The following is a 14,495-nucleotide window of genomic DNA, read 5'->3' as shown; positions in this document are numbered from 1 at the left end:
TAATTTATTACAGAGCAATGAATAACTCTCACAGTGAATTTGTTAAGAAATTTCTTCACAATAGTCCAAACAGAACAGACAAAATTTAATTATCTGAGTTTAGAATTAAATCTCTAGCAAAAAATTAAGAAAATAAAATTTAAAAAAAACTGGGGCAATACTGGGAAAAGAATATAGGGACTCTACATGCTAGACAAGTGCCAGCCTCTTTATTTGTTTTGGAAATAGGGTCTCTCTATCTTCCTTTGGCTGTCCTGGTACTCTCAACGTAGACCAGGTTGGCCTCAGATCCACAGAGATGCATGTTTCTGCTGCCCAAGTGCTGGGCCTAGTAGTTCCTGCTAGCATGTCTACCTTTACTCTTTATTATGAGACAGGGTCTAACAAAGTTACCCAGGTAAGCTCAAATTTATTTTTTAAAAAATTGTGTGTGTGTGTGTGTGTGTGTGTGTGTGTGTGTGTGTGTGTGTGTGTGTACACCATAGCACACTTGTAGAGGTCTCTATTCTTAGTGGCAAGCATCTTTACCCCTGAGTCCACCTTCAGCCTCCCAGGGAGGATATGACAGGTCCATGCCACTTGGCCGGCTCAGCTTTGTAAGTGATGCTTTGTAACTTTGTGACTTTGAGAAGCAACAGAATGGCTCAGGCAGTTGTCAAATGAAGTAACTTGAGCTGGAAAGACTGGGAAAGAAATCATTTCAGCTGTAGGAAAGTTTTGCTAGACAATTGTACAAGACTGTTTCACTAAAGTGAAAAACCTTCAATAAAGCCACCAAACCATTGGATAAGACAAAACTTTTCAACACTACTAAAGGTCAATGGGCTGGATGGGTTTCAATGGCAGTCATGTTTCCTTAGTTTTAGGTAAGTCATTTGACAGAAAGACACCCCAATAGATAATTTGGATCCATTTTATTTCAAAGGACCTTCAAACTTATGAAGAAGTATCAATCAACCTAAAAGAATGGACTCAGGCTATGGCTATTTACAGCTCCATTGCATCTGCTAATAATGAGGTAGAGACAGAATGAGGTGTAAACCATTAGCTTTGTCTGATGTGGGGCTCAGATATGGTGAATTCAACAACAAAACACCCAGGACCTAGAGAGATATCTTAGTGTCTAAAGGCACTCACTACTCTAGCAAAACACTTGAATTTGGTAGACATGTGGACTCACAACCTCTTCTAACTTCAGTTTCAGGGGATCGGACACCCCCATCTGGCTCCCAAGGGCATCCGTACTCACATATATGGGAATTTTTTTAAAACCCAAATTTTCTGAAATTTTGAAAGGAGTAACTGATGTTCCCTTTTTTTGTTTCATTTGACCATATGATATGCAGAGAGAATATTTGTGCTTGGCTTTATGAAGAAGTCTCTATGGAGAGGAACCGTGGACACTGTCATTAAAATTACTCAGAAAGCACCCGAAGATGCCGTGAACTGCCTTTTTCTGAAATGGTTGAAACAGAAAAGGACGGTGATGGCTATGTGCTCTGTGCCCACACTCATCATTGAGTCACAGAGGATTACTGTTGGTTAGCTCATTTCAAGATTTTCTTGAAACAAAGGCATGCTTGGCAAATAGTCAATAATTAAAGCAAAAAACAAAGCCAAAAAACCAAAAACCAAAAAACCCAAAGTTGACAGTGAGTGTTCTCTGCTGTCACATTACATATGGATGAACTAAATTTGGAGTGCCAAGATGTTGACCTCTGGTCAATTTAAGTGGATATGAAGATTTATGAGGAGACGTGTGTAAACTTTTCAAATCACACTGTATTTGATGTGTGCCCTTCCCTCCCGTCCATCCCTTTGTCTCTCGTCCCCTGTAGCAACTTTACTTTACTTCCATGTCATATATACACACATGATGTTATGTATCTATATAAACTCCAGGAGCCGCAGTGAGAGAACATACATAGTATCTGTCTTTCCAACATTGGCTTAATTCATTTATCTTCAATTAATTCCCATTATCCTTCAGATAACATGACCCCACTCTTCACAGATGAAAAGAATCCCATTGTGTACCCATCACACATTTTCCTCATCCATTCCTCTGCTGCTGGGCACCTCGGTTGGCTGCATGACTCTGTTCTTATGACAGGTGCTGAGGTAAACAGTGACGTGCAAGTGTCTCTGTAATGTGTTGACTTAGAGTCCTTCAGAGAAATGCCCAGAAGAGCTGCATCTGGATCTGTTGTTAGTTTTTTGTGAACCCTCCAAACTGGTTTCTATAGTGACTGACTACTTTATATTCTCACCAGCAGTGTGTAAGAGAACTCTTAGGTCCATGTCCTTGACAGTAGTGTTTATTAACAGTGTTTTAAACATCAGTTAGGGACCATAGAGTGTTTACTAACTCAGTCAGATTTGATGGCATGTACTTATAATTCCAGTTCTCTCTCTCTCTCTCTCTCTCTCTCTCTCTCTCTCTCTCTCTCTCTCTCTCTCTCTCTCTCTCTCTCACAGGTGGATTCCTGGGGTTCAGTAACAAGTCAGCCTAAACTACATGATGAGCTCTAAGCCAATGAGAGACTGTCTCGAGGGAAAGGTGGTTAATACTCCTGAGGAATGACACATGAAGTTGTCCTCTGCCTCCATGTGCACACACATGCACACACATGCACCTTTATACACATCATAGTAAAGACCCAAGACCTCTACTGCTCACAGGAGTCAGCTCTGCTGCTGGTCTCCTCCCTGACTCGGCATCCTCAGTGGTCCTCCAGGAAGCAGCTTGGGTATGCTCAGCAGATCCGTTCACCTCAGATCTCCATACCCACTTAGTCCTTGTTTGCCCCCCCACCTGCTGTAACCCCAAGGGACTCTCCTGTGCACCCCTTGCCATGTTTACTTGCCAAATCCCAGCTATGCTGACTTGACATGTAGGGTGACTTTTCAGGATCTTCTAATATTTGGGGGAAACAAAGCTAGTTTCTTTTGTCCAACCCCAAATGGTCTGCGAGAGGGGGAACAATACTTTTCTATGGCATCAGAATGACATTAGATCCAGATTGTCAAAAAAGGGAGGGATATAAAATTTTGGACATGAAAATATAAAAACATTTAGTAAAACTCTGGTGGGTGAACTTGTGTTTTTATCCGCTGCCGACCTCCACACAGGCCGTGGCAGGTTAAGACAACCCAGGCAGCTCAGAGTGGTTGGTACAGTGGAGATGGCTGCCTCTCCCCAGGGAAAGGAGGGAGGCAGAGGAAACCCATCCCACCTGACCTGGGCAGACAGGCCTCGTTTAGATTAGGGTTGGACATAGATGCCACTCTTAGACGAGGCGTTTGATGACCTCCGCTGGCCGCAGGTGAGGATGGAGCCAGAGCTAGAGGGAATGAGTGAAGACAAACTTGACGTCTTCTCTTTCCCTTTGGTTACCTCCCACACTGAGCACAGTGAGGGACGCTCCCAGAGTCTAGGTAGTGCTCACATGAAGCTTCAAATGGTCCTGGGTCTGAAGCCTCTCCCTAAGTCTCTGGGGTTCTCATTACTCTGCTGCCCATGAGGTGGCTTGTTGGAGACTTCACTAGGACCTGTGGTACCTGCCAAGCACTCGGTGCCCCTGGGGACCAGGTAGGAGCCGCCCAGCAGCTAGCAAGCAGGGCAGCTCTAGTAGAGGACCAGGAAGAAGCGGGGAGGAGAAGGTGGGGACAGCAAATGGACAAATAGTGGCATTAGACACAGACCAGGATGATTGATTACTGGAAACACTGTCCCTGAGGCTCCTGGGTAGGACTCTGATCCCTGAGCAGGGCTCCCAAGCATCTTCCACACCTATGTACTATGTATGGCTCCAGGTAAGGGAGTCAGGCAGGTCAGGAACAGCAGTTCCATCACTTTCAAACACCCAGGCAGGCACATGTACACATGCCTCATCTAGTTGCAACCACTTAGTAATACAAACCGATGTGAGTGTCTCATTTGAAATCCGAAACTGGCTAGTCCCACCCAGCCAAGAACTGAAGCTTCTCCATCCCACCACCCGCAGCCTCTGAGATGGCCCTGCTCCCCCCTGAGAAGTCACCTTATTGTGGACACTCTTTCACCTTTCCCTGAGAGCATGGCACTGTACTCACCAGAAATGTGTATTTGAGAACTAATAAAAATACCAGCAGCCAGATGTGGTAGTGCATGCTTTTAATCCCAGCACTTGGGAGGCAGAGGCAAGCAGAACTCTGTGAGTTTGAAGCCAGCCTGGTCTACCTTGCAAGATCTAGGCCAGACAGTGTTATACAATGAAACCATCTCCAAATATGCATCAGCTGTAGATTCTTTAAAAAACAAAATCATGGTGTGTGTGTGTGTGTGTGTGTGTGTGTGTGTGTGTGTGTGTGTTGTGCATATGCACACCAGTCACGCACTCCTGCAGGCAATGTGTGCAGGTCACAGATTGATGTCAGGATCTTTCATTGATAGCTTCTCTAATTTTTGAGACAAGTTCTCTTAATGAACCCAGAACTTGCCATTTTATTTAGACTGGCCAGCAAGCTTCCAGGATCCACCCATCTCTGTCCCACTGTTGGGGTTACAGGTACACATGCCACCATGTCCAGCTTATGAGGGCACTGAGAACTGAACTTTAAGTCTCACACTGTGCAGCAGGTACTTTACCCACTAAGCCAACTCGCCAGAATAGATTCTGCTGTGGATATCGCTCTGTATAAATAAAATGCTGATTGGCCAGTAGCCAGACAGGAAGTATAGGTGGGAATTCTGGGAACAGGAAGGCTGAGTCAGGAGATGCTGCCAGCCGCCGCCATGAGTACCAACATGTAAGATACTGGTAAGCCACGAGCCATGTGGCAAGGTATAGATTTATAGAAATGGGTTAATTTAAGATATAAGAACAATCAGCAAGAAGCCTGCCACAGCCATATAGTTTATAAGTAATTAAGTCTCTGTGTGTTTGCCTCGTTGAGTCTGAGTGACTGCGGGACTGGTGGGTGAGAAAGATTTGTTCTGATTGTGGGCCAGGCAGGACCAGAAAAACTCCAGCTACAAGATTCCCTAGTTGACATTTTAGCTGATAGCTAAATGCAGTGGAAAACACCATCCCATTACAGTCTCAATTGGATCTGTAGTATCCACTCATGTTTTTGAATGGGCTTTTGACTGGATGCTATTCTATTTCTTTTTTTTCTCCTTTTTTTAAAATTTTATAATATAATTTAATTTTACATATCAGCCACGGATTCCCTTGTTCTCCCCCCCGCCCCCCACTATTCTATTTCTAAACTTCAATATGATTTGTAAGAAAGAACAGTGGTTCTGGCCCAAGATCTCAACCATTACTCTCAATTTTTAAAATTCAGTTTCCAGCATTGGTTCTCAACGGCACTACTTCACAGCATGGAGAGACTTATTTCCTGCCACGATTTAGGGTGCCGTCCAGCATCATCTGAGGTTAGACATCAAGGATACAGCTCAACATTCTGTCGTGCGTGAGGTATTCCCCCCGAATCCACGAATGCTCCAGCTTGTGAACAGCCGAGGTGAGGAAGGCTGGTTCGCAGGGAAGAAGCTACCCCCAAACCCCAAGAGTTTCACCTGCAGAGAAAGCTTTCCTATGGGATGCATTCTGAAGCTGTGTTCTAGCTTCCTCTTTATTAGGAGCTGGGTGTGATGCAGACTCTGAATTCTGCAACAATAGTCACTGCATAATGTCACAGCAATTAAAAGAGTGGAGACCCAGGAAAGCATTGGATTTCATGTCCGGGTGTCACAGAAGAGTTTGCCATTGCCAGCATTCTCTGTGGATCATCTGCTTTGTTTGTTTGTTTTTACTGGTTAAATGCACTTATATTAAAATACTGTGGAAGAAACCACAGGGTAAGACAAGTGAAATATCCACTGCTTTGCTACAGGCTGGCTGGCCCAGGAGAGGCTCCCAGAGGGATTTCCACCTAGTTTCTTTCCCTTTTTCTTACTGTCCTCACGGGGCATGGGATGTGCAGTGAAGGCCACCCAGTAGACCTTCCCTCAAGGAAACTCTGCTCCCTTCTCCCAAAGCAGAGATTCCCCCTTAGTGCTTGTCCCCAGGCGTGGATGGCATATGGGAGCACAGGATTATTTGGGACCCAGTGAAACACAGCCTTGTCTACCCTGGGTCTACACAGGCCGGGGCATGGACCCTCCTGACCTCTAGCACTTTGACTCATGTTTTTCTAACTCCTTGAACTCATGGCCCGCGGCATCTCTGGATGCTGCTGTTTCAGTTCACGCCTGTAGTCACCGTCAGAGGTGGGCCTGCTTCCCAGCGCTCTTTGAAATATACAAAGGCCAACTGAAAATCGGCAAGCAGTCAGCCTGCTCGGCCTTGGCCTCCTGTGGTCCTGCAGTGGAGTCTACCTTTCTTACCTCTTCGGTGTCCTTTACATCCCCAGGACAACAACAGGGAAAGAAAACAACTGAATTCATGTGCTATGCTTAAAAAGATGGGGCCAGTGATGGGGCTCAGCATTTAAAGGGGATGGTTACGGATATGCCTGATGGCCTGATCTTAATGCCCAGGATTCACATGGTGGAAAGAGGGGACCGACTCCCTTCAGGTTGTCCCCTGTCCTTCACACATATGCTGTGGCACACACACGCATGCACACACACATTGAAGAAAAAAATCAAAATGAAAGCTGATTCCTAATAAACAAATATGACATCAAGTAATGATATTTTTCAGTGGGATAAAGTAAAACCACATGAGAATTGGTTTCTCCTTTCCGCATGTCTGTATCCCAGGAATCATCTCACGTTGTGAGGTGTGGTGGCCATCCCCATTACAATACCTCTGAAAACATAGCAAACACATGTTGAACACTCTTGAGTATGAACTCTCAACAGTCATCTCAAAAGAAGAGTTCCCGCTTTGGGGGTTGAAGAGATGGCTCAGTAACTAAGAGCACTGGCTGCAGGACCTGGGTTCAGTTCTGGTGACTGACAGGCATCTGTAAATCCAGTCCTGGGGATCCCGCACCCTCTTCTGGCACCACACACATGTGGTACACATACATACATGCAGGCGAACATTCACACACATATAAATAAATAAACCTTAAAAAGCCACACCGCTCTCTTTAACATTTCATTTTTAAAATTTTTTTCTAGCAGTACATTCTTTAAAAGAAGTTAACAACTTCAATTCCAAATATAAGGATTAAATAATGCAAATGAAAAGCTGTTGTTTTCGGTGAAGCTACCGCCCAATGACCCTGGGAGAAAGTACTCTGATAACTGAACCGATGCAAAAGTCCCTTAGAAAAGCTTCATGTGTTGCCTGTAAAGAGTCTTCTTAAGGTCACTTTACGTCTAGACCATCGCCTTGTCTCCTCCTGTGGAGGAGCTTTGCTTGGTAATGGCTTGTGGTTCCACAGTGTTTTGTGTACGGGAAGCAGGGACGCAGAGCCACGACTAGAGTTACTCAGACTGGAGGGCCCGCCATGGATATTCCCCAACACCGCCACATTTCCCCTCAACCTTCAGCAAGACACAAAAGAAAATCAAGTCCCACCTCACCCATGACCTCCATCACCCCTGTCGGTGGTGTCAAGAGGCCCCTGTGCATCAAGTCCAGAGCTCTCACGAGACCCAGTGTGCTTATGAAGAAATCTGCAGGCTTTGAGCATCACCCGGCTGGGCCAGGGGTCTGTAGTCGGCAGCATCTGGTGCTGCTGGGTTCCCCAGGTGACCCCTGCCCGGAAGCACTTCTTCCCTCAGAGGCAGGGAAAGATGCAGTGCTCCTGACATCACAGAGAAAGGCCCGCGAAGCCACACTAGGCGTCTGAGTCCCCCCGGGAGCTGCCCAGTCCCCCGCGAGCTGCCCCCTCAGTGCCGGTGGTTACTGCTGGGACAAGAATGCATTGCGGTTGGCTTTCATCTTTTCCAGTCGCTTCACCAGGTGGCCATTGCTCACCTCCAGCTCTTCTGTTTTGTCCAGTGCGGATCGAAGCTGGAAGGAGGAGAAAAGGCAATGAATGAGCGTGGGGAACCAGGCTTCCCCGCAACGTGATGGGGTTTTGCGTGGCTAAGAGTCCAGCCCTACTAGAAAGCAACACTACAGCCCTCCTGCACTGAAATCCTAAAAATCATGTGTCTGCATGTTTTTCTTTTTTTCCTTTTTAAATACTTGGTCACATGTTTATTTGTGAAAGTTAGTACTCTATGTATATATTTATGTCTGTGTACCATGTGCATGCAGGTACCCAAGGAGGCCAGAAGAGTGCACCAGAATCTCTGAACTGGAATTATAGACACTTGTGAGCTGTCATGTGAGTGCAGGGAACTGAACCTGGGTCCTCTGCAAGAGCAGCAAGTACTCTTAACCACAGAGTTATTGCTCTATCCTATGTTTGTTAATTGAAAAACAATATATGGCTCCCGGTTCTGGCATCTTAACCAGGAGATGCTCCTTATCTGGAACTAGACTCCAGACCCACACTACCTTGTGGGTCTTGATGGGCTCAGAAATGGTGAGCATAGTGAGCCATCAAATACAAATGAAACAGCCTGGACCAGTTGGAGAAGGTAGCTCTCTGATGTGGGGTCCAGAGCAAGGTTTCTGTAGCTAAAAATCAAAGCTTGAATGTCAGAACCCCAAACAGCCACAGCCTAGAGCCAGGGGCAGAGGGCCTGGGCAGCATCTAGGTAGCCATGCGAGCAGGTTGCTTCTAGGCTTGCAGGCATCATGGCAGAGGGCTGGCCCTAGGGAGGGAGCTCCCTACCACAGAGGTGGAGCTGTCGGTGGGTAGGGCACAGCTCTGCTTTCTACCCATGCAGATAGCTGGGTTCCAGGAAAGAAGGTTCCACCTTGTGCCTCCCACCTCCTTCCTCAGGCCTGGGATGTTCCTCTGGTTCATAATTAGACTTAACCTCACAGAACACTGAACTCGAAAAGGGAGAAACCATGGGGGTTGGGTGGGTGGCAGGAAGCAGTGCCCAAAGACTAAATACATGCTAGTGATTGGGAATGGAAAACAGAAGGCTAGGTTTGCAATATTTAAAGAAGTGATTTCATTATTAACTGTGCCCACTCTCCAGCATGCAGTCACAGGCCCAGCAGATGCTGTATTTTCCAAGTGGGCATCTTTGCCAAGTGTTTTCGGGAACGTAAACCATTCAGTCTTCAAAGAAGGAGTAGAAGTATGGCAGGTGGCCTCCATCCCTGCCTGCCTCTCCTGAGTTGCCCTGTGTAGCACAAAGTATGCAGGCGTTAAGAGGCCTGGCTGCTCCTTTATCTCCTAATAACTTGATGTTTATGGACGAGTCCTGCAGCGCATGCTCAGAGGGGACCCAGCCGGCTGTACCATGATGCCTTTGGTAGCATGTCAGAACTTGAGGGTGGCCGGGCTGAGCGGGTAACGAATGCCCCAGACTTGGTCAATTCACTCTCTACTGACCTTAAGGGACAGTTGTGGCCCATTTGTCCCCTAGACAAGGCCTGGGAAGTTTACCTCTCTTTGGAGTTTCCGTTTCTCTGCCTTTAGTTCGTCTTCTATTTTTTCTGCGTTTTCAGCGGCTGATCTATAGCGTGTTACTTGGCTTTCTAACCTTATTACCTGAAAGGAAGGGGAAAGCCGTTGACACAAATTCATCCACCGTATTCTTTTGCAGTTTGCTTTATTGTATTTGTGGTCAAAGGATATGATTTAATAAAACTGGAAACACGCAGTTGAGAGTGTGGCATTTTGGATATTGCTCAGGTTCTGGCCAGCCAAGCTGTCCGGTAGCATTTCTAAGTGACCCCATCCTTACAACAATGGCCCCAGTCTAAAGGGTGGATCTCTCTTTGCTTTCATTTTCCCTTGTGGGACTTGAAAGTGCTTGCAAAAAGACCCGAGTTTGATTCCCAGAACTCAAATCAAAATCATGGGGGTCAGAATGTTGCCCTCTGGCCTGTGCTCACTGGCCTGGGCAGAATGTGAGGCAGAACGATGCTGGCGGGACCTCGGACACATCCTTGGCTGCTGCCCTGGAAGGCCAGGAGTGATGTGCAAGAGCAGAGGGAGGCTTGATGTGGATGTGATGGGTACGTGTCCACATGCCAGCACTTGGAACCCAGAGGCAGGAGGATCACAAACTCAAATACAAATTCATAGCAGCCATCCTAGATATATAGCAACACCCTTTGTTGCTATGAAAAGTTCCAGCACGTATATCCTTAGCTGAGGGGAAGTGCTTCCTTTGGACTCATCCTGGAATGTACCATAGGCTACCCCTAGGAGGTACAGTGGTGGGAGGGCCCTATGTTTGTTCATCAGGAGGAACTCACCTGGCTTGGGGGGAGAAAGGCCAGAAGTTCAGGGAAGGAGATGTCTTAGCATGACGTGTGTTGAATTAACAACTATTTTAATTATTCTTATGTGTATGTGTATTCATGTGTGTTTGGGTACACATGTGTGCACATACATGGCGGAGCAGAAAGCGACACCCAGTGCTGTTCTTTAAGAGCCATCCACTGTGGGTTCTTTGAGACAGGGTCCTCATTGGCCTGCAGCTCGGCTGGTAGGCACGGGGATGGAATGGTAAGCTCTTGCCACCACACTCAACTTTGTATGTGGATCCTGGGGATCCAATTCAGGTCGTCTTGCAGGCACTTGATAGACTGAGCCATCTCCCATATAAAATAAACAGTAAGAAAGTCTAAGACATTCCCAAGCCACATTGACATGAGCTGTTTCGTTACAACATTTAAATAACATCAGTACCATGGTGACAACAATCTTTCCTTCCCAACTCCGTGAGTAGTGCCTTGAAAGCCAGACATGTGGCACTCTCTTAGGATGCCAGCACTTGGAAACAGAGTCAGGAGAATCAGGAGTTCAAGGTCACCCTTGGCTACATAGTGAGTTTGAGGCTAGCCTGGGCTACATAAGACCCTGTCTCAAAAACAACAAAAGACTAAATAAATAAATGCCTCAAGAGACTTGTCGCTTTAACCACACCCTCAGGATGTGTGTATGTGTGTGTGTGTGTGTGTGTGTGTGTGTATGTGTGTGTGTGTGTGTGTGTGTGTGTGTGTGTGTGTGTGTGTGTGTGAAGGCCAGAGGGTGACATCAGGCATCTTCTTCACTCGCTTTCTACCTTAGATTTGAGACAGGGTCTCTCACGGAACCCGGACTCCACTGACTAGCTAGCCTGACTGGCCAGCAAGTCCAAAGGGCCCTCCTGTCTCCACCATCCAGGCAAGGCGTACAGATCTGCTGCGTCACACGTGACTTCTCACATGGGAACTGGGGATCTGAACTCAGGTTCACCGCCCTGCCGCTCCAAGTCACTGTGGGAAATGGTTCTCAACCTATGGGTCATGACCTCTGGGCTGTTGAAAGACCCTTTCACAGGGGTCTCCAAAGACAATCAGAAAACACAGGTATTTATGATTCATAATAGTAGCACAATTACAGTTGTGAAGTAGCAACAGAAGTAATCTCATGTTTGGGGGTCACCACAACATGAGGAAGTGTATTAAAGGGTCTCAGCGTTAGGAAGGTTGAGAACACTGCTCTGTTGCTTTTTGCCCCCACCTCAGACTCGACTCCAGCCACCCGTCTATAAACGGCCCAGGACTGAGGAGAGTCGCACATACATTTTGTTCTAAGGCAGTTATCTCTTGCTCAGACTTTGCAAGTTTAAATTTGAGGTCGCTGATCTGTCTGTTGGCATCTCCTAAAGGGCGACAAAAAAGGGACATGGGTTAAATTCTCAGGCGCTAGAACATTCTGTTCCTGGGAACCAGCTCTTCTAGAATCATCTCACACATCTTCAAGTTCTAGTCTCAGTCTCCAGAGAATCAGACAAGGCATGCCTTCCTTGAGTCCTCCTGGCCAGAAACATGCCTGGTATCTCTTATGTATAGGCAGAAGACCCAAGATAAGAAGGAACCCCCAAAGATGCAGGAAGAAGACGTAGGAGAGAGGCGGGACATTATCTCATCCCCCGTAAGCTTGTCTCTAGTAGACTAGCATGAAGCATCATATCGGCAGACCCAAACACTATCACATGAAGCCAAGCAAATATGCTTCCTCCATGCCCCCCTGTGCATTCTGGGACACTAGCTCCATCCCACAGGCTCATGCTGCCTCCTGCCCACTTTGCTTCACCCACAAAAAAGTCTTTGTGCTGTGGAACCCAGGAACTACCAAGGGACAGGAGGGGATGCCGGGAATCTTCACCACAAGCATTTACAATCAGCACACAGGAAGCATGCATTTCCACACAGGAGGCAACATTTACTTTGCAGATCCAGGACATGCACGTCTGTCCCATTCTCCAAGATGCCGTCCTCTGGTCGCAGAAGGTCCTTGCTGTTCCTCTGTCTTCCCTCCAGCTGCCCTTTGAGCTTCTTAATCTGAAAACACCACCAGTAAAATCCGTTCATTTCTTTTTCTCTAAAGGAAACTGAAAAGCTGAATTTAGAGCCCGTCATACCCAGAATACAGCAGGCGACTGCCTTGCCGTTAGCATGACCCCAAGGTGCTAGAGGCAAGGGTCACAGGAGTACACAGGATAACTTCATGAAAAGGCTACAGTCTAGCCTGGGCTCCACCAGCCTGAGGGATGAAATAATAAATAATAAAAACCAACCCAAAAGTTAACTGAAAAGATTCTGAGGACCAAAGTTCACCTCAGAAGGGAGAACAACTTCAGGCATGAATTCTTTTGTAACCCAGTGGACAGTAACTCTTGTGTACATTGTATGTGTGTGTTTGTGTGAACCTTTGTGTAGGTGTGTGCCTATGGAGGCCAGAGGTTAACATTGGGTATGTCCTTCCATTATGCGTCACTGTTTTTTTTTTTTTTTTTTTTTTTTTTTGGTTTGTTTGTTCTTGAGTGGGGAGGATAGAGTCTCTCACTGAACCTAGTTTATGCACTCGGGGAAGATGGCTGGTCACTCAGCTCCAGGGATCCACCTGCCTCCACCTCCCTAGCTCTGGGATTATAAGTGCATGTCATCATGTCCAGCTTTTACGTGGGTGCTGGGGATTTGAACTCAGGTCCTCCTGCTTGTTCTGCCAGTACTTTACTGATTGAGCTATCTCCCCAGCTTCTGTGAACAGTAGTTTCTCAGGCTGAAATTCTTCTGGGACTCAGGAGTAGATTGCACAACAAATATTTGAAATTAGTATTTCATGATACCGACCTTTGCTTAGTCACAAAGATATGAGGCCCCTTAAGGCACATGGGTGCAGGAATATGGGAAGAAAGTCCCCTATAAAACTGTGTGCTTCTGCACAGAACCTGGTCAAGCAGCATGTTGGTGTGGAGGCACTGGCCAGCTTTTATGGAGGGAGCCTTACAAGTCTTCTCTCGGAGATGGAGAGTGGCTAGCAGCCATTTGCTTTTCTGCAAGCTCCACCCCTCTACTTCACCACCACCGTGGGTGCACGCTGCTCCCAAGGGATCACGTAGAGGATCTGCAGTGCATACATGTTTTAAAATACGCACAGGACCCACAAAGTCTCCTCTTGAGTTTAATCCAATTCCGAAAGGCTAACAGAACTGCAGAAAGTGAGGGAGAGTTGGAGGAGGAACTGACTCCCTTGGAAAGTGGCTGAGGAATCATTTTTAACTATCCTGCAGACAAGAAAGATGAAACAGAGCCCTTCGGCATTTCCTGAAGTCAGAGAGCGGGACAAAGATAAGTCACGATTTAAACCATGTTGCCCTCTGAATGTTTGTTTTTACTTATAGTTCTGGGCTGCTTTCAACCTTCGTCAGAGAAGCCTCTCTTAGCGGTGGGCGGCAGTCAGTGCAGAGACACATAACTGGTCAAAACGCTGAGAATAAGAGACTAAGCGCTCAGCCCTAAAAGGGACATCTTTGTCACCCCCACCCCCAAGAGCTCCGGGAATGTCACAGGGAGGAGGCAGAGAGAACGTAAGAGGCAGACTGTGGGGAGGCGTGCCGTGAAACGCTGTCTTCTGGACGTGAGATAGCTGTTGTACTCATGAACTCATGGTAGCTGCGTTACCTGCACAACATTGAGTCAAAATTCCAGCATAGACCGGGGCGTGCTCATTATGCCCCAGGCCTTAATGAGGGGCTGTCGGTACTTCTTGATAGCTGCTGGGGGAGAACCATTCTTCTTCAGACTGTTCCCATTGCTAGGTTTCTGTGCTCCAATGCCAGCCCCACATCCATGCACAGAAAGGCAGCGCTAACTGGCCTTAGTGCATTATTGGGGGGGGGGGAGAACGTGAAGTGCAGAGGGGACATGGGTGGAGTTGAAGGATGGAAATTGGAGGTGGATATGACCCTATTTCTTTGCATACATGTATGAAATTCTCAAGAATAAAGAAAAATTATGATTAAAACCAATTTCGGTCAGTTATTCTAAGAAATGTCTCTGGAAAGGTCATCTGATTCTGAGTGCAGGGACAAATGGAAGAGCAGGGTCATCTCTCTCTGTCTCTCTCTCTCTCTCTCTCTCTCTCTCTCTCTCTCTCTGTCTCTCTCTGTCTCTCTCTGTCTCTCTCAATGGTAGATC

At 46.8% G+C, this 14,495-nt stretch overlaps 1 protein-coding gene across 15 annotated transcripts in view; it reads right to left on the bottom strand.

Annotated features, from left to right (window-relative positions):
- Window positions 1-7,084: 7,084 nt before the first annotated feature.
- Lrrfip1 (LRR binding FLII interacting protein 1) overlaps window positions 7,085-14,495 on the bottom strand; it is a 132,310-nt gene continuing 124,899 nt past the window's right edge. For 14 of the 15 annotated variants that reach the window (XM_076549584.1, XM_042259838.2, XM_076549579.1 and 11 more), the window contains 4 exons: window positions 12,242-12,356; window positions 11,595-11,674; window positions 9,463-9,567; window positions 7,085-7,961 (listed from right to left, as the gene is read on the bottom strand). In XM_076549584.1, the coding sequence (XP_076405699.1) occupies window positions 7,851-7,961; window positions 9,463-9,567; window positions 11,595-11,674; window positions 12,242-12,356 (411 nt within the window). In that variant the 3' untranslated portion in view covers window positions 7,085-7,850. Of the gene's footprint in view, window positions 7,962-9,462; window positions 9,568-11,532; window positions 11,675-12,241; window positions 12,357-14,495 lie in introns of those variants that run through there. The other variant, XM_076549582.1, reaches the window with a different exon arrangement.

This window comes from Peromyscus maniculatus, chromosome 13, assembly GCF_049852395.1.
Source record: "Peromyscus maniculatus bairdii isolate BWxNUB_F1_BW_parent chromosome 13, HU_Pman_BW_mat_3.1, whole genome shotgun sequence".
NCBI classification, from domain to species: Eukaryota; Metazoa; Chordata; class Mammalia; order Rodentia; family Cricetidae; genus Peromyscus; species Peromyscus maniculatus.
This window is presented reverse-complemented; position numbering and strand designations above follow the sequence as displayed.